We start from the raw sequence: 25,606 nt of genomic DNA on the forward strand, positions 1-25,606 counted from the left end.
CAAGCCTTCATCATATATTTGCACAATATATATGTCATAAAGGACTTGTTTTCAGACTATATAAAGAACTTTAGAAACTCAGATGACCATAAACAACCCAATAAAAAATGAGCAAAAGATATGAACAAGACACTTCACCAAAAATATACAGATGGCCAATAAGCACATAAAAAAGATGTTTAACATCATTAGTCATTAGGGAAATGCAAATTAAAACCATAATGAGATATGACCACACACTTCTATTTTTTTTAATTGATTTTGTTTTTTTTGGCCTCACCTGGTGGCATGTGGGATTTTAGTTCCCCGAAGAGGGATCAAACTCATGGTCCCTGCTGTGGAAGCACGGAGTCTTAATCAGTGGACTGCCAGGGAAGTCCCACAACCACACACTTTTAGAATGGCTAAAATTAAAAAGTTTGAACATACCAACTGTTGGCAAGATATGGAGAAACTGAAACTCTCATACTCTGCTGGTTGGAATATAAAACAGTACAACTTTTTGGAAAACAGTATGGAAGTTTCTTAAAAAGTTTAACATATACTTACTTTTCTACTTAGCCATTTCACTCCTAGGTATTTACCCACAAGAAATGAAGAGAAATATCCATACAAATACTTGTACACAGATATTAATAGCTATATATGTAATAGCCAAAACCTGTGAAACAACCTAAATGTCCATCAACAGGTGAATGGATAAACAAATTGTGGTATATCCATGTGATGAAATATTACTCAGCAAAAATAATAATAATGATAATGATTGATTGATGGTACAACATGGACAAATCTAAAAGGAATTATGCTAAGTGAAAGATGACAGACACAAAAAAAGAATATACTGTATGATATATAGAGAATTTTTATAGAATTATGAAAGTACAAACTAATGTATAATGACAGAAAGCAAACTCTTTATGGCTGAGAGTGAGAGGGCAGGACTGAGGGTTTAAAAAAGGGCATAGGGAAACTTTGGGAGATGATGGGTATATCATTATTTTGATTCTAGTGATGGTTTCACACACATATGTTTATACATATGTCAAAACTCATCCAAGTATATACATGCAGTTTATTGTTTTCAATTATATCTCAATAAATCTGTGGGTTTTTTTAAATTATCTTGAAACCATTTTTCCTGCAAATCTTCTATGGATAGGAAAAAAGTTGAGAAAGCCATCTCTCAACAGGGCAAGATCTCTAATGCCCTCTTCTGATGTGGCAAGGCTGTATAATGAAAAAAAAAAAAAAGTACATCTCAGAGAGGAAAGCCAGGAGCTATGGAGAAAAATGGATTGAGAAATTACTCCCAGGTGAAAGAACCACAGTCTAAGCAAGGAATGTTCTCTACCTCCAGGATAGAAATCCTCACAGTGGCTTCTAGTAGGATTTCAGAGTTGCGATGGACCCCACCTGGCGCCAGGTGACTTACTGTGTACCTCCCAGTGAGAGGACTATACTATCCACACGTGATTCACATCAGACTTGGCCATTTGATTTGTTCTTGCCTTTGAAATGTGAGAGAAGTGACATGCACTGATTCTGAGCAGAAACTAACAGATCCTATGTTTTTGCAATTTTTCTTTTCTGTCTGCCACAAAACAGCATTCCCAGGTAAGAGTTGCTCTTTGGCCTACATCCTGGAACAAAATATAGAGCAAAGCAGCAGATGACGTATAACATGAGCAAAAAATTAATTTTGACATTGTAAGCCTCTGAGAATACAGATATGTTGCGTTTTGGATGACTCTGAAATATAAAAGTAGAGCAGTCAGGTGGAGAGTTGGAAACATGAGTCAGATACTCAGAGATCCATAGGCATGGATAAGATCATTTAGAGAAAGTAGAGAGAGAATAAAAAAAGAGTCCCCAGAACAAAGTGCTGAGGAACACGAACATGTAATTGACAGGCAGAGAAAGATGAGTCTACAAAGGAAACAGGAATGGCCAAATATTTGTAAGAAAGCCACAAATGAGGTTTTAGTGTAATCCCACTTTTTCTGCCCTCATTTTTTGTTCCTTCTGCTTCACTTCCTTTTCTCCAGCCTAGAGACTGCTGAGTAAGTATCAGAACCTGCTAGGTCCGCCTCACATTTTAAAAGATAAATCTTCCTTTTACAATGCTGGATTTTGAGCGCTATTTGGACAGGGACCTCTGTCTCTCCAGGCATAGTGTGCATAGTCGGCTGTAAACCCCACCCTGCTGCTCACCTGCCCATTCCCTGTGTTTGGTCTTTCCCTTCAATTCTCTTTTCTCCAGTTACCCATTCTACTCTGTGCTCAGGCTTTATCATTAATCGTTTTCATAAATACTGAGTAGATACATAGAAGGTTTAGATAGCTATTAAGTAAGAAGAACTGCAATACAATGAATGCTCAGTTTAGGAAAAAGAACTTTACCATTAGCGTTGAAGTCCCTTGGTGCTTCTCCTTAATTCTACTGTATGGCATCGTTGCTCAGAGGTAACTATCAACCTGCATTTTGTGGTTCTCAGCAAACTAGGAAGAGAAGGGAACTTCCTCAGACTGATAAAGACCATCCACAAAAACCCACAGAAAACAACTGTTGTTCCTTTGCTTCACTCTATAATTTTACCAAGTATGTTTGTATTACTAAAACAAGTTAGATTTTGCATATATTTTATCTTCATGTAAAGAAAATTATACTATACGTATCACTCAGTAACTTAGTCTTTGTACTCCAGTTTATGTCCCTGGGATTTTTGTCCATGATGTTACATGTGGCTGAAAACCATTCATTTCTTCATCTGTATTATATTCTGAAGTATACCACAATTTATCTTTCCTGCTTTAGCTATATTTCATAACTTTTGATGTATAGAAATTTCATTATTTTTCAATTCCAAGTATTTTAAAATATCAATTATGATTTTTCATTTGACCCAAGAGTTATTCAGAAGGACATTTTTCAAAATTTCCAAATATGTGGAGATATTTACCTTTTGTTACTGACATTTCTTTGTTTTCGGAGAATATGGATTATAACAGTGCTGTTCAGTAGAAAATATAATGTGAGCCACATATGTAATTTTTAAAATTTTAATTGTCACATTAAAAGAGTAAAAATAAACAGGTAAAATTTATCTTAATATATTTCACTTAACCCAGTATATCCAAATTTTTATTTAAATATATAGCCATCTTTTTTAAATTATCAGACATTTTAGATTTTTTTGTGTGTACTAAGTTTTCAAATCTGGTGTGTATTTTACAGTTACAGTGCATCCTAATTTGGACTAGTTACACTTTAAGTGCTCAGAAGCTGCATGTGGCTAGTCGCTGCCATATTGGACTATACAGGTTTATAGTATTTAACAGTTATTTAAAATTTGTTGAAATTTACATTCTGGCCTAGTTTGTAGTCAATTCCATGTAAGCTGGAAAATAATTATATATTTTTCCACTAATTGGGTACCTTAAATCAATGTACCTTAAATCAATCTTATTTGCATTGTTTAAGTGCTCTATATTTGTACTTAATTATTTGTCTGGTAGACACTAGGTGGCTACAATGCACATTACAGGAGGGCCATTCACATAACAGCCTGGAGTTGTGCAGTGTACACTTCCATGCTTTATGTGGTGGTCCAGATTGACTTACTGTAACTAAGGAAACTGTATTTAATTCTACCACTATGGTGTGGGTTTGACAATTTTTCTGTAAAGTTCTGTAAAGTTTTGCTTTATATATTTTGAGGCTATTTTAATAGGTGCTTATTGGGAGATTGGGATTGCCATATATACACATTACTAATAAGAAAAAAAATACCAAATTGTACATTCTAAATATATGCAGTTAGTTGTATGTTAACTGTATCTCAATAAAAGTTCTTAAAAAAAAATAGGTGCTTATAAGTTTAGGATATTCATGGTAAATTAATCTGTTATCATTATCAGCCCAGAGTAATGACTTTTAAAGTCTACTTTGTCTGATATTAATACAGTTGCATACTTCCTTTTCTTTAATATTTCCCTGTTATATCTTCTATTAAAAAAGGAAAATCTTTTCATGTCCTTATGTTTTAGGAATGTCTCTTATAAAGAGCCTATAGCTAGAGTTTGTTTTTATTAAGCTTATTTCTCTCTTTTAACTCACGAGTTTAGTTTATTTGCCATTATTATGATTGTTACTTTAAGCTTTCTATCAATCTTTCTTCCTCTTTATCTGCACTCTTTTCTCTTTTGGGGGCTTGGGTGGGGGCAGTATTGTTAGAGTTTATTTTCTTAGTGCATCTTCTTCTAATGCCATATTCTATTCTTTTAGTGGTTACTTTTGAGATTTTATAATGCATGCTTAATGAAGTCTAAAATTAATATCTCAAACTTCTCTTGAATATCTCAGACTTCTCTTGAATAACAGTTGAGCTCTGATAGTTGCCATCCTGACATATTGGGTTGGCCAAAAAGTTCGTTTGGGTTTTTCCATAAGATGTTACAGAAAAACCCAAACAAACTTTTTGGCCAACCCAATACATTCTACATTTTGTCTAGTTCTATCCTTTTGTTAGCTCCACTAATTACACACAGTCAAAAAACTAATATTTTATGCAGATGATATTTATTTACAAGTACCTACACACAGGGCTGGCTACATAATTTTCAGGTCCAGTGAAAAATGAAAATGTGGGGCCCCTTCAAAAAAAGAAATAAGCTTCAGAACATGGGTCCTGTACAACTGTCCTGATCACATGTCCAAGAAGCCTACCCTGCCTGTGTGTTTGCCAGTTCCTTTACTCACCATCTTTTCTTGATCATCTGACCTTCCTTCTGAGATCATATTCCTTCCCGCAAAGCATATATTTTTAGAAGTCCTTTAGCTGGCAGTAAACACTCAGATTTTATTTTCCTGACCATATTTTATTTCAGCCTCTTTCTGAAAAATAGTTCTTCTGGATACCCAACTTCAGATTGATGGTTATTTTCTCATGGGATTTTTAATATGTTATTTTGCTGTCTTTGGCCTTCCTTGTTTCTATTGGAGGATAACCTTTCAATATGTTTGAGTTCCTTTGAGGATAATTGTTTTATTTCCTCTCCAACTTCTTTCAAGATCTCTGTAACTTCGATATTCTTCATTTTCCCTACCAGGTGCCAGATAGGAGATTTATTTTTATTTATCTTGCTTGGAATCCTTTGGGCTTCCTAGATTTGTGGGTTGGTGTTTTTCATCAGTCTGTAACGTCCTTCCTCTCCCTTTCTCTCTTCTTTGCTTCTGAAATGATAAATAAATATTAGATCTTTTCACTCTGTGCTCCATATATCAACCTCTTTTATATTTTCCATATTTTTGACTTCCTGTACTGAACCCTGTATAATTTCTTTGAATCTCCCTTTCGGTTTATTACTTCATTTTTTTTAGCTGTGTATAATCTGCTATAGGACAATTACTGAATTTTTCATCTCAATTATTATATGTTTCATTTCTACAAGTTTGATTGGTTCTTTTCAGATTTCATTTGTCATTTAATCTTTTATTTCTTCCAACATATTTTACATCCTTATTTATATTCTGTATCTGAAAATACTTTAGAATTTGTGGCTTTGATTATGTTATCATTTGTGTCTGCTCATTCTTCCTCTTACTGGCTTTAAAAAAATAATTTTGTGATTTTTAAAATTATAATCTCATAGGTCTTTTTATCTGTAGGAATTCTTTGAGTTTCAGGAAGATAGATTTCTCCAAAAAATATTGGTGTTTTTTCTACCAAGCATCTGAAGGCAAGGTTATCCTAGCACCATTTTAAAACATCTTCTAAATATGAAGCTTTTTGGACCACTCAGGTAGTGCAAATTCAGGATACAAACCTTCATTGGGATTGGCTTGTGTTTACAAATTCTTGTGGGAGATTTGTATTTTCTCCTCTACCTAGCACCAAAATTTAAAGACAGAAATTTCTTTTTTGTTCCTTATGAGATGTTATTTGAAATTCACATCCAGTATTTTACACATACTGGGTGTGAATTTCATATTCTGACATACAGTGTGACAAAAATGACATACTGCATGTGTTGCTCTTTGAGATGCAGTTTTATGCAGGTGAGTTACCTCTCAAGCTCTTCCTTTCTCTCCTGACTCCAGTGCCCTTCATGGCTGTGAAATTTAATGCTCAAATACATCAGATTTGGAAAGTACCTTCAAGGTGAGAGTTGGCTTCAATGCTCTACCCTTTGTTGGGGTTCTTCCTTTCACTTCATTTTTTTAAACCATTAGTTTGGAATAATTTTGTATGTACAGAAAAGTTACAGAGACAGTACAGAGAATTTGTTTCCCTTTGGCCCATTTTTCATAACCACGGCACATTTGTGAAAAACTGAGAAATTAACATGGGTATAATACAATTAACTAACCTATAGACTTTATTCAAATTTCACTAGTTTTCCAGTGATAACCTTTTTCTGTCCTTTCTATTGATTTGTGTTTCCTGCGTTTTCCTTTTTGTCCAGATCACTGATGAATTTTAAGATTTTTTTTTTATAAGTGGAAAAAAAAACTTCACTTATTTTCAGTAGGAAAGTCATCAAGGTACCTAGTCTGACACACTTCTGAAAAAAAAAGTCTGGGGAGTTTTGTTCTTTTCAATCATTTTCCCTCAAGTAATATTCATAATCCTGGTTACCAAGTCAATGTGTCTTTATGTTTGTGACCTTAAAATTTTCTAGCCTAGAAATATAGGCACTAATTTTATTTTAAAAATGTTTAATAATATTCTAAGAGAAACAAGAATAGAGATCAAGATAGATTGACAGTCTATTACAATGCTCTAGGTGGGAAATAAACTCAAGAACTTTGTTGATGGTCAGAAAGGAAGACAGGAAATAGTTTGAGATGTACCAAGGAGCAGATTATATAGAACTTGTTACTGAGTAGATGTGGTAGAACAAGAAGAAGGAAGAGTCAGAGATGACTCAGGGATTTCAGACTAAAGATTTTGACTGTCGAAGGTTTCAGAAGTCGAAAGGAAATGCAAGACTGTGGGAGATGATGATGAATTTGTTTGTTGATGTGTGGAATCTTTAGTGTTGATGGCTTATCAGGGTGGAGATGTCTAACAGGTAGTTATAAATGAAAGTCACGAGCTTGAGAAAAGGGGTCAGAACTAAAAGGAAGAGGATGATGATGGAAAACAAAGGGATTAGAAGAGGAATAAGCAATGGAGAAGAATCACCTACACAGAAAATAAGAAGAGTTATGGTGATTATAGAACGGGGTGAGGGGACTCCCTGATCAACAGGCATACTTTTGCCACCACTTGTGATATTTAAAGGCTTAATTTCAGTGCCTCTGTGAAATGTTCTCATGAATCTCCCATACTTACTTCTTCTCAGAGGATCACAAACTTAGCTTTAAGATCCAGTGACATGGATTAAAATATTAAAATATTCTTTGTGTTTTCTCTCCTATTTTCTAGTATGTTTTGTACTATACCACATATCAGCCATTACCCTCTACTTAATTCAGTTTGTTCCTATCAGCACTTGAGATAAATAAAAGAAAAATAAATCTAGCAGGAACCACAAACGTGCTGATTTTGTGGCATATCCCAACATATTTTCCTTTTTTAAAGAAACAAAATATTGCCTAACATTAGGATTTAGTCATAAACTTTAGAACCACGATGTATAGTATTTTATTATATTTGCGACTCCACATATGTTGTTACTATTTCATGTAAAAATAATAATATTACTTATTAAGCAAAAATTAAGTCTGAGGAAATATTTACCTTGTTGCCAGTGTTTTTAAACTGCTGTTAACAACAGGTAAAATAGTATATAGTAGCAGTACATACATATATATGGAATATATGGAATTCCCCACTCTGCCATCTGCAGATGAAACCCTATAGATATTGTTGCTGGCTCAGGTTAATTCTAAGTTTGTCACTTCCACTTCCAGTCTTCACACAGTTGACCATGCTCAGCCAGTCTGGCCTTCCATAAATCAACCCCCCTTCCCTTGTGCTTTGGGGACAGTATATATATATATTTCTAAAGAGAAGAATAAACAGACTGAGTTGTGAACTTATCTCCTCTGAGCCAGGAACTATAATTTAGAAGTGTTAAGGGTGTGTCTTGACTCATTTGTCATGTTTATGGTTTTCAGGGAATCAATGCTGATTTCACATCAGAAAAGCATTGAGCAGCTGCAGGAAACCCTTAAACAGAAGCTGCTGAATGATGATAACTGGAGGGAGAAGGTAACGATAATGTGGCTTTCAGCAGCATATGTCTTACTTGCTTTTTAAAAATTCTGTCCATTTGCCAGACTACTTCATAGGTTTCTTTGCTTCCTTGTACACCTTTGATTCCTTCTGGAACTTCCTAGACCAAGCATGCTTACGATATACATTTTTTCCAAAATATTAGACAAGTAGGAAATAAAAAGGTAAGAATAGAATTTGAAATCTTATATGATTAAGACAGCTGTTAGTTCTCATGTAAAAGCATGATTTTTACTTTTAAATATTCACCTTTTTTCCCATAAATCTACATTTGACCACATCCTGAAAAGCCAGGGAATAATTAAATTCATTCATTCGCATGATTTCTCTGTTTTTAAGAAGATAATATAAGAGAATGAAAAATGACTTAAAATTATTCAGTTATGAACCTTAGACAAATAAAATGAATAAGTATTTAGCTCACTATTTACAAATAAAATGTTTGCCTTTAGAGTATGAAAAAAATTGCATTGACTTTTGTCTTTGGACTTTTCTATAGTTTTCAAACTTTCAGCAATGAGTATGTATTTCTTTCATAATTTTAAACAATACAAATCATACTTTTAAAATTGTTAGCCCCTATTCTCAGGCCTTGCACAGCTCCAGTCATTGAGACTATAAACATCATCTCCCTGTCATAAACTCTGAAACTTTTTGATTGATCCCTTGGCTTTATTGTGCATACTGTGCTGAAAGCTTCCCAGCTGTTTCTTTTCCCCTACCAGTACCTAATCCTAACTCTAGTCTCCTGTCTTGGTTTTCTGATTATGTCTTACATGTGCATCTAGAACTAGAGCTGGCTACTGAAATTCAGATTGTTTGACTGAAGTCCCATCAACGTATTTGGTTATCATAAGATTCTTCTCTTTGGTGATTAGACGTTATAACTTGTAACCTCAAGCAACAAGTGGTAGCCACCTTCAAACTAATGTCTCCACCTGGAATTCCCCACTCTGCCATCCACAGATGACATCCTATAGGTATTGTTGCTAGCTCAGGTTAATTCTAAATTTGTCACTTTCATTTCCAGTCTTCATGCAGTTGGCCATACTCAGCCAGTCTGGCCCTCTGTAAATCAACACCCCTTCCCTTGTCCTTTGGGGACAGTACATTCAGGGTATAACAAAAATGATCACTATAGCAACAGTTCCATGTAAGCAGCAATTAAAATTTGAGAATATGGACTCAAGTTGCTCTAAGTGTCTAGTTCTTTTGTTTTATTTTGTAGCATAATCTTTTTCTTCTCCTTCTCTAAAGCCCACACTTCTTTAATTCTTTCTATTTTTTTTTTTAGCCTCAGAGTACTCAGTTGGCTAGTCTGTCCTTATTCACTTCCCTTGTCCTTACCAATCTGTGTTTAAAAATATGAAAAGATGATCCACCTACCTAACAATCCAAAAAATTCAGATTAAAGCAGTGGGAGATTATTTTTTACTGCTTCAATTTTGTGTTCTGGTGAAGGTCTAGTGAGATAGTCTTTCATTCTTACTCTTTAAGGGACTGGAAATTACAGCAGCCTTTTGGAGGGCAGCTTGGCAATATGTATAAAGAGATATTATAAACATCCCATCTTTGAGTCAGAAATTTCACTGATGGAATTAATGTGGATGGAGATTCCACAGATCCTTCCTTTCCCTCACACCCCTGAGCTCCTGTTAGACCATTAGAGTGAACTTTCCTGCCTTTGTTTTTGTACTCCTGTTCAACTGACAGGATGAACTTTCCTCATCATGGTCACACCCCACCAACGACCTTCAGTATAATCCACTGGAACAGAAGCCTCTGCGTTCATGATCCACTCTAGTACTGCTGCTCGCTGGGCCCCATCTCTGCGGTGCTAACACAGCATGCAGACCAAGTTAGTGTTAGCATCTGACCATTTAAAAGCATATGTTCTTGCTTTATGCTAAGCTAATTTGTTGATAAAAATAAACCTATGTGAGATTCTCTAAGTTCTTATTAAGACCATGATATCTTTCTAATAAATTAATTACATCATAGATATATTTTGGCCTGTGTGATTTTCTGTAATATAAATGGACATTTCATTCTTTCGAGAGGACATGACTTTTTGTTAATAAATCTTATCATTTAGCTTAGCAGTAAATCAAGATCCAGACCAGTAAAGCCAATGAATGATAATTACACTTGGCGATGTTAGTTATTGAGACTATGAATAAAAAGTTCCCTGAAAGTCCTCTCATAAGAAAGGAGAATCGCTAATATGACATTGTCATCTCTTTCTTGGGTCATTGTGCCTTTGCGTAGGAATGAAATGTTCCCTTTACAAATATATAATACACATATTAGAATAAACTTCATAACAAATGCTTTTAACGTTCAAAAAAAGTAGATGGCAGTTTGTGCTTGTGCTTAATTATTTTAGAGTATGTAAAAAGCACATAATAGAATCAATAGTTGCTATGCAACAAGGATGGCACAGTTTAAAATAAATGAGTATTTACTAATTGTCATGGATTTTTGTTTATTTCAAGTATTGCTTTGATGTGGAGAAAGCAAATTAATGTTCATGCTGAACATTTTTAATTGGTTCCAAATGCAGTGTTGTTACCTTTCAGTTAAAATGTTGTAATTAACAGCCAGACTGCTTACAATAAGTGATAGTCACTTATTGACTATCACTTTGTAGTGCCATAAATAAATTTCAACCAAATATTTTCTTAGATTATTACCAAGATATCATATTATGGAACATTTTAGAATTATACTGTTGACCTCATTTTAAATAGTACATAGAGCTTTGAGAAACCAATAGTTAAAATGAATAAAACCTTACTTCCTGACTAAGCAAATGGATTGATAGTGAAAGCACAAGAAGAAAAAGTTTACTTCAAAAAGTAATCAATTCCAGCATTGAAGGGTGAGGAAAAAACAAAATCAAATTCTTCTTTAAAATAGAAGAGCCAAATGGCGTAATAATTCTAGTGTATTTCAGTGTACTGTTAATGAAATTAAAAAAGACAACCTGTAAAATACAATTTGACAGGGATAAAGTCATCATCTAAAAAATATCAATTTTCATTATGTATGATTAATGTATGGTTAAAATGAATATTGAGGGTACACTTTAATTTTTTTAATTATGCCATGTAATTTTCAAAATTGAATTAATAAAATCATAAAATTTAAGTCTGGAATAACCTACAAAGATCATCTTACTTAAACCCTTAATCGACATAATAAAAATTGTCTCCATTATTAGAGTGTTTACTATAAGCCAAGCCTTGTGCTAAATGCTTTTCATCAATGTAATTTTAATCATTCTAACATTTTTATTCCCATTTGCACATGGAAAAAAAATTAGGCTCAGAGAAATTAGGTAATTTACCATGGTTATATAGCCAGAAAATGAGAACTGATACCACCCCTCACCCCCCCACCACCTTTCAAAAATGAGAGCGAAATACAAAGTCCAAAATGTCTGCATTTGGTTTAGGTGGACTAACAAGAACCAGATTTACCCTCCTTCCTGAAACAAATAAAACACTGGAGAAAAGGTAGAAATGATGGTTTTAAGACACCGGACATCAGGCAGTGAAGGACAGTGATTCTTGGAGAGAAGAGACAAACAAGGTAACCCCTATGATTGCCCTAACTTAGCGCCTTGAAATAAATTTAAGGCCATGGTACAGGTAGTGGGAATCCAGGTGGAGTTTGGCAGACTCTCTGAGTTGAGGAGACCTTGCTAAGAGTCCAGGGAATCTAAGTGGCTAGAATTCTCAGGATAGTGTTCTCAGGAGAGAGCTGCACAGAGAAAGAATGTTGGAAATCTACAAAGAATCCCCATTAATTATAGGTATGATCAATGCATATAAATGGGGAAACTACCCAGAGCCAGAGACACCCATCTGCAAGGATCAGAGGTAAGAGTACCTAATGCTTACACGAGGCCAATAATAATGCCTGTTCTCACCAGCCAGGTTGGAAACCTATAATTCATAGGGCACTGAGTAGAGTTCTCAGAAGGGTCTCGCATCAGTAATAGGGAATAATTAGTCCCAGACTAAATGCTGAGTTGGTCCTGCCTAACAAATTTTAAAAGGAAGACCTTAAAAAAAAGCCAAGCTGAGTCCAAAAAACTTAACTACATCCCAGAAGTGAGTTCAAGAATATTTATAAGAATACAAAAATATCCAGCATTTAACAAGATAAAATTCACAATGTCTAGCAGCCAGTCAAAAAATTGCCATGCATGGAAACAGGAAAATAGGACTCATAATGAGAAGAAAAATCAACAAATAAAAATTGACTCAGAAAGGCACAGATGTTAGAATTAGCAGGCAAGGACATTAAAACAGTTATAATAACTGTATTCCATTTGTCCAAAAACTAGAGGAAAAAATGACCATAAAGAGATGTGGAAGATATAAAAAAGATCTAAACTGAATTTATAGAGATGAAAACTAAAATTGTCTGAGATGAAAAGTATACTGGATGGGATTAATGACAAATTAAACATTCCAGAAGAAAATCTTAGTGAACTTGAAGATGCAGCAACATAAACTATGTAATGAAATAAAATACAAAAGAGACTCAGAACAAACAAGCAAAGAGCATCAGTGAGCTGTGAGACAAATTCAAGTGGCCTAATATATGTATAATTGGACTCCTCAAAGGACAGGAAAGAGAGGACAAAAAATATTTGGAGAAATAATGGCTAAAAATACCTTAAAAATTTAATGAAAACTATAAACCCACAGACTCAAGAAGCTCAGCAAACCTCAAGCACACTGAGGGACATTATAATCCAACTGCTCAAAAATACTGATAAAAAGAAAGTGTTTAAAGCAATCACAGAATAAAAGACATGTATAGAGGAACAAAGATAAGGATTAAAGCAGGTATTTTTTTTTTTATCATAAACAACGTAAGCAAAAAGATAGTGGGACTGAAAGTATTGAAAGAAGAAGGGTGGGGCAGGAGTGAGGAGGTGGTGGTGGGAGCTGCCAATTTAGAATTCTAAACAAAGTGAAAAGATTTTTCAAGCATGAGGGTGAAATAAAGATCTTTTCAGAATGAAAAAGCTGAAAAAAACGTATCACCAGCACACCCACATTGTAAGAAATGTTAAAAGAAGTCCTTCATTCAGAAGGAAATATGGATCTATACAAGGGAATGTAGAACACCAGAAATGGTAACAATGTGGATAAATATGATATTTTTATCATTTAAATTTCTTTAAATTATAAGACTATTAAAATATTAATAATCTGAGATTTATAACATGTAGAAACAAAATATATGACAACAATATCACAATAGCTGGGAAGGGAGAGATAAAAGTATACTATTGTGAGATTCTTTTTTTTTTTTTCCAAGTGAAAATATAATTTATTGGGTCTCTTAACTGCAAAGTTCAGCAGTGGGCTACCTTCAGGAACAGCTTGATTCAGGGCTGTCAAGCTGGTTTTCTGCCAGATTAATTTTATTTGCAGATTCAGGGTTGTCCCTTCTGATGGCAAAAAGGGAGTAGCAGCTCTTCCTATCTCTTTTCTGCATTCTTACCAAAAATTCACTGTAGCTGTCAGATTCTAACTGAATCATTTGCTTAGTCTTGGGCCAGCCACCACAATTGGCAAGACTGTGCATGTTGATTCACTCGGGCCTAGATCACACGCTCCCACTCAACCATGTTGACTGACAGTAGGGGAAGAATGGATTCTTCCCTGCCCCCCACCCCCAAAAAAAAGAAAGTAACACATATTCCCCTGAAGTTTCCAGTTAAAAGATGGGCCAAGACATAGGGCAATGAGTAGGCAAACTGACAATGAGCTGGGGGGAAGTACAGTGGACCATTCTGGGGGTATCTTCCTGGCAGATTACCCTTCTCTGAGAATTTTTCCATCTGCCTCATGGGTTGAGCCAGATTCCCTTCATTTGCCCCATTAAGGCCACTCTGCACCCTCAAAATGCTGCTTTCTATCCCCAAAGCCTGAATCAAATGGATGAGAGTAATAGTTCCTGGACCCTTGGAATTTTGGTTGGGATTGGTGAGTAGGGAACAACGAAAGGAGATCTAAGGAAAGGAGGAAGGGGACCTTTCATTCTAGTTTTATTCATCAACCGACCATCACAGAACCCTTTTCCTCCACCTTTATTAGAGATATAATTGACATGTGACACTTTGTAAGTTTAGGATGTACAACATGATGATCTGACACACGCATATATATATTGCAAAACAATTACCACAATAGGGTTAGTTGATATATCCTTCACTTCACACTTCGTTGTTTTGGTAGTGGTGGTGAGAATATTTAGATTCTTATACAATATATGAAGTGACATATTATTAGAAGATAGACTGCATTAAGTTGAAAATATATTCTATAAACTCTAAAACAACCGCAAAAGGAGAAAAACAGAGTTACAGCTAATAAACCAGCAAAGGAGATAAAATTGAATTTAAAAAATAATTCAAAAGAAGATAGAAAAAGAGGGGAAAAAAAAGGATGCCAAATAGAAAACACATAAGAAGATAGATGTAAAGCTAATCATATCAATAATCAAGTGAAATATAAATGGTCTAAACCAGGGGTCAGCAAACTTTTTCTGCAAAGGTCCAGTTAGTAAATATTTTTGGTTTGTGGAACGTGCAGTCTCTGTTGCAACCACTCCACTCCACCACTGTAGCTTCAAAGCAGCCAAAGATGATATGCAAATGAATGGGTATGGCTGAATTTAGTTTGTGGGCCATAGTTTGCCAAGCTCTAGTCTAAATATCTCCATTAAAAGACAGAGATTGTAATGTTGGATAAAAATGAAAGACTCTACTATATGTTGCCTGTAAGAAATGTACCCTTTTAAAATTTATTTATTTATTTATTTTTGTCTGTGTTGGGTCTTTGATGCTGCCCAGGGGCTTTCTCTAGTTGCGGCAAGCGGGGGCTACTCTTCATTGTGGTGCCTGGGCTTCTCATTGCGGTGGCTTCTCTTGTTGCAGAGCACGGGCTCTAGGTGTGTGGGCTTCAATAGTTGTGGCATGCGGGCTCAGTACTTGTGGCTTGCGGGCTCTAGAGCACAGGCTCAGTAGTTGTGGGGCACGGGCTTATTTGCTCCGTGGCATGTGGGATCTTCCTGGACCAGGGCTCAAACCCATGTCCTCTGCATTGGCAGGCGGATCCTTAACCATTGCGCCACCAGGGAAGTCCCAAGAAATGTACTTTTATATAAAGAAATATTTTACCAAATAGGTTAAAAGTAATGGATGGTAAAAGATACTCTAGAACAAATCAAAAGAAGCTAAAGTAGCTATATTACAATCAAAATAGATTTCAGAGAAAGAAATCAGAATATTTAGAATATCACCAAAGATAAAGGAGGTCATTTCATAATGATAAAGGGATTGGTTTACAAAGAGGACATAATAATCCTAAATGTTTTTTCACCTAGTAATAGAACTTTAAAATTAAGCAAAAAGTGATAGAACTGCAAGGAGAAATAGACAAACCTATAATTAGAGTCAGAGATGTCAATAGCCCTCTCTCAATAATTGATAGAAAAATATCCAGAAAAATCATTAAGGATATATACTATGGAAAATAGTATAATTTATTTTTAAGCGATACAATGAACACTATTACCAGATGTGGCCTAATTGATACATATAGAATTCTCCATTTAACAGCAGAATACACATTCTTCTCAGGTGCACATGGGACACTTATTAAAGTACATCATATACTGGGAATAAATATGTCTCAATAAATCTAAAAGAATTCAAGTTATACAAAGTATTTTCTCTAACCACAATTGAATTAAATTAGCACTCATTAACAGAAAGTTATCTGGAAAGAGAAAGACAAATATTGTATGCTAACTCACATACACGGAATCTAAAAATGGTACCGATGAACTCAGTGACAAGAACAAGGATGCAGATGCAGAGAATGGACTGCAGAACTCGAGGTTTGGGAGGGGGCGGGGGGGTGAAGGGGAAGCTGAGACGAAGTGAGAGAGTAGCACAGACATATGTATACTACCAACTGTAAAATAGATAGCCAGTGGGAAGTTGTTGTGTAACAAAGGGAGTTTAACTCGAGGATGGAAGATGCCTTAGAGGACTGGGATGGGGAGGGTGGGGGGGGGAGTTGAGGAAGGGAGGAAATACGGGGATATGTGTATAAAAACAGATGATTGAACTTGGTGTACCCCCAAAAAATAATAAATAAATGAAATTTTAAAAAAATTCCCCCAATATTTTGAAACTAAATAAATACCAACTCCATGCCCTTAACCACTATGCCATGTAGATGTGTGGCAAGACAAGCTGTGTAGAAAAACTCACCACGCTGAGCTATGGAGTCCACCAGAGACATCTGAGCGTGCAGCCCTCCCCACCTCATAGTAGCGCTAAGATCTTGGTGAAGGTACTTAATTTCTCTGAGCCTATTTCTTACTGTAGACAGTGGGAATAATAATTATTATATGTTCTTCTTAGGGTTGTTGTAAGAATTAAATGAGTTAGTAGATGAAAAGGCCCCTGTAGCATACCACCTAGCTTGTATAAGGTACTCAGTGAACATTCTCTCCGTCTGCCCACAGTTTACTCAGTTCTTGGCAGGACTTCAATGCATAGTCTGATTCCCTAGCATTCATATTTTTTTACTACAACACAAAGCCTAGTATGTGAATAGTCATCTACTTTTATATTTATTCAGTGGTTGATTTAGAAATAATCTGAAGTATGTTTTCAACCAGTATTTGTTTTTAACTTTTAGAAAATAGTATAATAATTTATTTTTAGGAGATATATTTTGTTTAATGATATATGTACATCAAATATAAAAAATGATCTGATTTCTACTTTGACATCTGAAACTCTCTTGATTTTAAAGGGATCATCAAGTAATAAGTGATTATGTTATAACATGGTGTTTGGCTCCATGAACAGTTAGAAAATGATATCAACCACAAAGATCTCACTTGGAAGATAATTAGTGAAAAGATAGCATCTTGCACATTAGTATTAGACACAAATATTATAAAACACTAATTATGCATTTCAATAACAAGTATAAAAGGCATTAAAAAACAACATACTCAGAATGCTCTGCAGTTATCAGGAGGCCTTCAGGAAGGAGACAAGAATTTGAGCTAGAGGAAGATATGGATGGACTAAAATCTAGAATGTGTACACAGACAATAATTGATTTTACTTTGTGTAACTCTAAAACTCATACATTATTCTTTTTTTTTTTTAGAAATCAGAATTTTTTCATGATTATCAAAATTACTATTAGTTACTGTATAAAGCAGTTCATTATTTACATATGCACCATCACCCAATTCATTTATTTTGCATAAACATAAGTCCTGCCATCTAAGATATTTTAAACAAACAGCTCTTATCAACATGTCAAAAACATAAACATGACAATTTGGTATGAATTCATCTTTTCAATGACAATATACCAGCTTAAACAAATCATTGTTTGTGGGCTCATCACTTTGTTCAGACTCTTCAGATCATGAAGAAACCAGTAGTGTCATCTCTCTGTGCTACAGGGTCAACACATTCAGATGGCTTTTGGCTTTCCATTGCAACTTCCTTAAATGTTTAGAAATCCCACCTGAAGCTCATCACTTTGCTTCTCTTTCTGAGGTTGTGCAAATTAAAAATCAAATCAGTAACAGTAAATCATTCTTCTCCTTTTTATCTACAGTGCTTTTTCTTTTCCGCCCTCCATCTATTCCTTCCTTTCCCTTCATTCCAAGGAATAGTTCTGGGGCAAGAAGATCTCCTTTCTTCCTGACTCAGGTAGAACAGAACATTCTACTCATTCAACCAGTCAGCCACCCCCTTTCCTTCCCTGAATGCTTCCTTTGTTTCATCTTCCTCAAGGGACTCTGCTGATTTGCTAAATGGCCTCTTCCCCATTATAAATTTAAAGAACTTCTCTTTTTAAAAGTTTTTCTCAAGTCCTTCTGTCATCTGTTTTACAGTTTGTTCTGTCCCACCTAGTTTGTGTACATTCTTGTTCTCTTAATTTGAATCCATAATTTGAAAGGTGTCTTTTTATCCTAAAATAACTATTTGGCTCTACCAATTAACCACACAAGGAAATTTTTTTAAACACTTGATATTTTAGTACCTCAGCACAAATTTTTCTTGAGGTTCTCAAAAAATGTTTATTTACTCTTTTTTTTAAAAAAATATAGTGTCAAGGTATCTTGTGGGTTATTAACTCTTAAAGTTTACCAAATGTTTTGCATTTGATTTCCTCCTTTCATGTGTTCTTGACTTATCTATTCCAGCGTGGCTAGAGCATATAACCAAGTGGGAAAAGCAGTGAAAGTCAGGTTGGAGAGGTCCAGGGCTGCCATACATGATGTTCTGGTTGCACCGTGAATAATAGCACAGGCCGAGGGAGAGAAGGAAGCTGGAATCCAGCCTGGGCTCTGCTCACGAAGTCCTGTGCCCTGCCCAAGGCTGTGTTCATCTAAGGAAGGTGTGCTTTGTTGATTCACACAAAGGTGTCATACGGGCTCGTGGTGGCCCAGTAGAAATTCATTTATGGAGTTTGGATTTTATACTAATGCACTGAAAAACCACTAAGAGGGAATAAAAGAATCCAATTTATAGCTTGTGAAGAACACTCTGCTGTGTATCAGGGGTTGGAGAAAGGTGAAAGTAGAAATAAGGAGGCCATTCAGGAGGTGGTGGTGACCACAACTAGGGTGGTAGAAGTAGAGGTGCAGAGAAATGGATGGATTCAATGCATCTTTTGGAGGCCAAAAGGTACAGGATTTAGTGCTGGATTAGGTGTGGAGGGTAAGGGAGAGAGAAGTATGAAAGATGATTCCCCCAGTCACTGACTTGAATAACTCGATGGGTGGTGGTGCTGTGTCCTGAGATGGGGAGCATTGAGGAAGGAACAAATAGGGAGGGGATTATATCAAGATCTCTAGTTCAGACAATTTATTTGAGATACCTGTGATGTATCTAAATGGCTACCAGGAGTCAAGTAACATAATTACCTGGAATTCAGAAGAACATCTGCTCTTTTTTCTGAGTCCCCTGAGGCTTTCCTTGTCTTTCGTAATCTGATAGCAACATCTGAACAATTCTATCATGTTCCTAAATGTTTATCAGTATCCTTTCCCCCAAACAATCCAGAAATTTATTTTGAGAGAGCCAAAATAACTCCGTGCATTGAATATAAACATAACTGTTTTGCCTTGAGGCAAATGCTCAGTCCTATACCCAGTTCAATAAACCCCACAGACCCACCGGGGCTAGTCTTCTATCTGGATTTTATGTAATTTAAAGGGCTTCATGCAAGCTTTCTTAGCCAACTTTCCGTTTCCTGGTACCCTAGTTTCAGTGTTCCCTTGAGAAATTCAGGTTGACCTCTCTCCTTCTCCTCTTAGTGGCCTGAGAATCACAGTCACAGTAAGTCAGGTTTGACAGTTTTTATCCAAAATTATCTGGCATTTACTCCCTCTTAGAATTTATAATCATAGCACAATGTAAATCTCGAGCCAGCCTGTCACTGGGATCCCTTCTCTAATCCACTAGATAAACTCCCAGGCCTAAATGACTCCAGTACTCATAGATTTGTTCTCTCTTGCTCCAGTAGGCAGAGCCAAAACCAATGGTTAAAAACCACAGGGAGAGAGATATTGGCTCAACTAAAGGAAAAACTTCCTAATGCTCAGCACTGTCTGAAAATGGAAACGCCTATTGTGAAGGAGTGAGTTATGGTTTCTGGTGGTGTTGAGGCACAGAGAAGACAATCATTTGGTGCAGATTCCATGGTAAAGACTAAAGTCAGGGTGTAGAAGGAATCTCACTGACTGTTGAGTTCCTGCTTGTGTGAGAGCTTTACACAGATGTTTCGTCTCATTTAATCCTCATAATGACCCCCAAGGGAACTAGTTATAACCCCACCAGGAGAGGTTACAGTCGCAATTTAAGATCACACAGCTAGAGTGGCAGAGCCAGGATTTAGAGTCAGGATTTAAATTCTGAATCCAAAGCCTTTGTTTATTCTTCCACAATTCATGGAAGCTTGAGAAAATGAACTAGGGGATTTCTAAGCTCCCTTCTAGCACTGTGATCCCATCTGAGTCAAAATCTGGATACAGGCATCATTGACTATGTTTTCTTTCAGTCACCCTTCCAGCCTCAATCACATTAAAATGATAATCTATGACTCCAAAACTGTCTATGGTCTCCATCAAGAAAGGACCATTTTAAAAAATCAGCATTTATACCTTGTATCCACTCTGAGTTTTCAGCAGAACTTAGTGTAAGAGGCTCAAAATCTTTTTTTTTCCTTATAGGGTTGCTGGCAAGGACTAAGTTACACCATAAATGTACAGAAGACTACACTTTTAGTGTTTCTGAAAACTGTTATAATATTTTGTCCTAACTTCTCATTTTACAGGTTTTGAAGGTCTTAGAAGATCTAGAAGTATTTGACCTAGGTCAACTCTTCTGGCCCAAGTTCTGAGTCAGATTTTTTTTAACATTAGAATTTAAAAATTAATATTATAATTAGAATTTTTAAATGATTAGATCCTGAATTCTCATCACAAGAAAAAAATCTATTTCTTTAATTTTGTATCTATGTGAGATGATGGATGTTCGGTAAACTTGTGATAAACTTCAGGATGTATGTAAGTCAAATCTTCATTCTGTACACCTTAAGTTTATACAGCACTGTATGCCAGTTATATCTCAATAAAACTGGGAGAAAAAATATGAGTCTGAAAATAGGCTTAATTTACTTATATTAAGATAAAATGGCTCTATATGTGTGTTAAATGCTATTTTCCAGATTGAAGCTGAACTCACCAAGGAAAGAGCCCAACATTTAGTTGAATTTCAGGAGCAAGCTCTTCTCTTTAAAGAAGAAGCTAAACTGGAACTCAATATTGAAAAGGAAAAACACCAAGAAATTATCCAAAAGTATAAGAAAGAACAAGAAGAACTACAAATGAAGGTCTGTCATTATGATGTTCATCATTATTTAATGGGTTTGATGTTGGTTATTTTCTCCTAAGGACACCACTGTATTTATAACTCCTGTAGATTTTCTCATGGTCATTGTACCTTCGTTTTAGGTAGATAGAATGGTTTGGCTATTCTCCAGAATGAATAACTGAGATAAATTGTATAAACATACAATCCAGCTATGTATGATATTTCTTCCTACTAAAGTAAACTTATTTTTAAAACAGCATAAATTATATAACTAATGATTAGCATGGTTAGATGAAGTATCCAACAAAAGATAATGAGGTGTTTTACATAATTAAAATTTTACCAACAACTAAAGCCTACCCCTTTTGATTGCAAATATTTTCAATTCTAAATATTTTTTAAATGTAATCACACCTCCATAATTTCTTAAACAAAGTGTCCTAAACATAATATAAGGTTTTGTTAAGATCCCTTTGTTTTCATAAGACCTGAGAGTAGGATGTGTGTGTGTGTATTAACCAAGACCCAGTGATGAAGTCATATTTTGAATAAAGTCATTGAGTCTATGTAAATTAACAGTAAATGAGACTTACTGGCCTCTACTTTGGTGTATAGGGGGTATGGTACAGCCTTTACAGTAACTCACTGTGAACAGGCAGGGCCAGCCACATGAGTATATCATCACAGGTCCCCACACTCAGAAAGGCCTTTCAGATTTAACGCTCTGCAAATGCTGTCTTGAAATTCTTAATAATTTTACATCTGGGGGACTTGCAGCCCAGTGGTTAAGACTCCCCCCTTCCAGTGCAAGGGGTATGGGTTCAATCCCTGATTGGGGAGCTAAGATCCCACATGCCCTGGGGCCAAAAAACCAAAATATAAAATAGAAGGAATATTGTAACAAATTCAATAAAGACTTTAAAAATGGTCTACATTAAAAAAAAGACAAAACAAACAAAAAAACAAATAAAAAAATAATTTTATCTCTGAATTTGTGTTTTGTAAGTGAAGTGCTATTGGGACCATGGAGCACGCACTGGGAACTTGTAGCCTCGGCTCACCTTAGGCCCCTCCTCTTCTGGACAGATTCTGCCCTAGACAGACCTCTTGCTTCCTGGCTCCTGCCCCGACCCCCTTTTCCCCTCACCTTGTGACTACTGTTGCAGTCCCAGGTGACTCAGGACCATTAGCAGGGAAATGCTGAAAGGTCGTCCCCAACTTGCCAAGGCTACAGTCTTTCAAGAGAAGTCATAAGTCCAGATTTTGTGAGTGAATTCTCTTGATTTTTTAAATGTTGACTCCCTTTAAAAAAATCAAAACATTTGTGGCTATGCGAGTCTCCTCTCCCAAGGATAACCTGCTATGTTTCAGTGTCAGCTCTCCTCTGGATGAGGGAAACTACTGTTCAGCCTTCCTGGATTAATTAAAGAAAAAATGAAATATTAATTTAATTCATAAAATTACTAAGTGTGGTAAATAGATTTCTTGTAAAAGTTATTCTTAATGTAAATTTAACATTTGAAACAAATTTTGGATACATAACTCTTAAGTAATGGTTCACAAAATCCTTGGAACTTTGGTCTATGAATGTTTTCCAGATTCTTCATGGGCTGATTTCTTGTTGTACTAATATTTATAATATGACAATATCCGTAGCATAAATAATAAGGATATGTTTCATCAGAAGCAGCTTTGCTCTTCCTGGTCTGTTTTCTGTTATTTGTTTTACTTTTTAAGGAGAAAAAAATAAGCAGTCTTTTCCCTTCTAAAGAATTTCATGTCTCTGAGGAGAAGTTTCTCAAGTTATTCTTTCCTTTCTTCGTCTAGAGGTACCACCTTCAGAAGCAGTATATTTTCAAAGTATTCTGGTATCCTCTAGAACTGCATTGTCTAATATGGTAACTTATGTGTCTACTTAAGTTTCAATTAATTAAAGTTAAATTAAATTGAAAATTGAGTTCCTCACTCATGTTTGCCACGTTTCAAATGCATAATAGCCCGTACTAACAAGCAAGAGCCTATTATGTGAATTTCTTCCCAGCTCAGCAACCAGTGACACTTGGAATTAACCATGGTGAGAGTGTTTACACCATGGAAATTAGATACAAATCTGGCTTTTGTGTGTGTGAGTCCATTGTTAAACATTTACTATCAATAGTCACATGTGGCTAGTGGCTACCATATAAGACAGCACAAATATTTCTATCATCAAAGAAAGTTCTGTTGGGCAAGGCTGCTATAGAAAGTGTAGTATCTAGGGTACCTCCAGTCATCATATTCAAGAAAGAAAAGAAAATACATCAAAGGAAAACTTAACTGGTATGGTTTGAGTAGACTATAGCTATGGTGCTCTCCTACACACATCCCCAAATATCAGGCATTTCTAGGTCGCAAAATGACCTTAAAGTGGAGTCCAGACAGGCACTTGATCAAGACTTGAGCTGTCCTTGGTAGCTCAGTTCAGCCACAGAGATTTATGTATTTCCAAGTATGCGCAAGTGATTAATGCAATTCCATTTTAGGTGATAAAAATAAAAATTTAGCCTAACTTTTAAAATCTTGAAGGCCTATATATGTCACAGGATTTGTTTTCATCAGATGAGAAGGTAACACCAATTATTTAGAATAAGCCTCTCAAAACCACAAGAATTGTGTGGATACCCAGAGACTATTACCTACAAACTAATGCAAGATTTATCTTACAGATATCTGACTTAATCGAAGGTGCTACTAAAGATCAAAGGCTGAAAGTGGCTGCTCTTGAAGAAAAACTCCATAAATGCCATACTCAATATACTGAAGAATCTGAGTTAAAGGAGAAAGAAATAAAAAACCTTAAAAATTTGGTTGCAGAATTTGAATCACGCTTAAAGAAGAAAATTGACAGTAATGATTCGGTTTCAGAGGACTTGAGGAAGGAAATGAAACAGAAGTCAGATGAACTGGAAAGAGTAATGCTGGCACAAACACAGCTGCTACAGCAATTCAACCAGTCCCAGGAAGAGGTAAGAAGCAGGTGATTATACCATTGCAATTAGTGAAAGAGTGCATGTTCTTTCAACAAACAAACAAAAACATGAAAGGTAGGTTGGTGTCATGCAAAGTGTCCTGGACTATTAATCAGAGACCTGGGGTCATATCCTGGCTCTGTCCTTAACTAGGCAGACACTTAACCTCTCTGGACCTGGCTTCCTTTTCTGTAAAACGAATCATACACTTAACTATATAATCTCTAAGATTTCCTCAGCCAGTTCTACTGTGTTGCAAATGACCATTTAAAACTTCTAAGATTAGAAATCTTTATATATTTATGTCTTATTTGTTGTGACATTAAATCTTTGCCAAAGAAACTTTTATAGTACTTGTTGCTTAAGTTAATATTTTGGACAATATATTTTAATGCAATTGTTCTTTAGGGTTTTATTTTTCTGTCAATCTAAAGTTACAAGATAATTTACATGTATTCATCTTCTTTCCTATGTATGCATGATTATTTTAGCAGTATTTTTTTTTTATTTTTTTGGGGGTACACCAGGTTCAATCATCTGTTTTTATACACATATCCCCGTATTCCCGCCCTTCCTTGACTCCCCTCCCTCGAGTCCCCCCCACCCTCCCCACCCCAGTCCTCTAAGGCATCGTCCATCCTCGAGTTGGACTCCCTTTGTTATACAACAACTTCCCACTGACTATTTTACAGTTGGTAGTATACATATGTCTGTGCTACTCTCTCGCTTCGTCTCAGTTTCACCTTCACCCCCTGCCCCCTCCCATACCTCGAGTTCTCCAGTCCATTCTCTGTATCTGCATCTCAGCAGTATTTTTATCTAAACCAGAGTAGACTTATTTTGATTTGAAATTTTTTTTTCCTAACAAAATCTTACCTATGAACTTCTGAGCAGCTTAGAAATGGTGGGTTCTATGGACTAAATGTTTGTGTGTCCCCCAAATTCATATGTTGAAACCTAATCCCCAGTGTGGTGATATGTGAAGGTGGGTCTGTGGGAGGTGATTATGTCTTGAGAGATGAGCTAATCTCCTGAATGGAATTAGTGCCCTTATGAAAGAAAGCTTTCCCACCCCTTCCACCATGTGAGGACACAGCAAGAGGATGGCCATCTTGAATCAGGAGGTGGGCCCTCACCAGACACCAGATCTGCTGGTACCTTGATCTTGGACTTCCCAGCCTCCAAAACAGTGAGAAATAATGTTTGTTGTTTGAACAGCCCAGCCCCTCGCATTTTGTTAGAGCAGTCCAAACTTGTTAAGACAGTGGGGCAATTTTTCAGTAGCCAAGAACTAGAATATTGTCACATTAGGATATTTTACCCCATTCATAACAGTATAGCAAATAAAGGCAATGGAGGAAAATTCTGAATGCTAGTGGTAAGTAATATATTTGTTGGTT

General features: G+C 35.8%; 1 protein-coding gene across 7 annotated transcripts in view; it reads left to right on the forward strand.

Moving 5' to 3' along the window:
• Positions 1-25,606, forward strand: part of LEKR1 (leucine, glutamate and lysine rich 1) — a 247,638-nt gene that overhangs the window by 207,990 nt on the left and 14,042 nt on the right. For all 7 annotated transcript variants that reach the window (XM_057739610.1, XM_057739614.1, XM_057739613.1 and 4 more), the window contains 3 exons: positions 8,129-8,222; positions 21,053-21,217; positions 23,904-24,203. In XM_057739610.1, coding sequence (XP_057595593.1) covers positions 8,129-8,222; positions 21,053-21,217; positions 23,904-24,203 — 559 coding nt within the window. The remainder of the gene's footprint in view (positions 1-8,128; positions 8,223-21,052; positions 21,218-23,903; positions 24,204-25,606) is intronic.

Source organism: Hippopotamus amphibius, chromosome 6 (genome assembly GCF_030028045.1).
Source record: "Hippopotamus amphibius kiboko isolate mHipAmp2 chromosome 6, mHipAmp2.hap2, whole genome shotgun sequence".
NCBI classification, from domain to species: Eukaryota; Metazoa; Chordata; class Mammalia; order Artiodactyla; family Hippopotamidae; genus Hippopotamus; species Hippopotamus amphibius.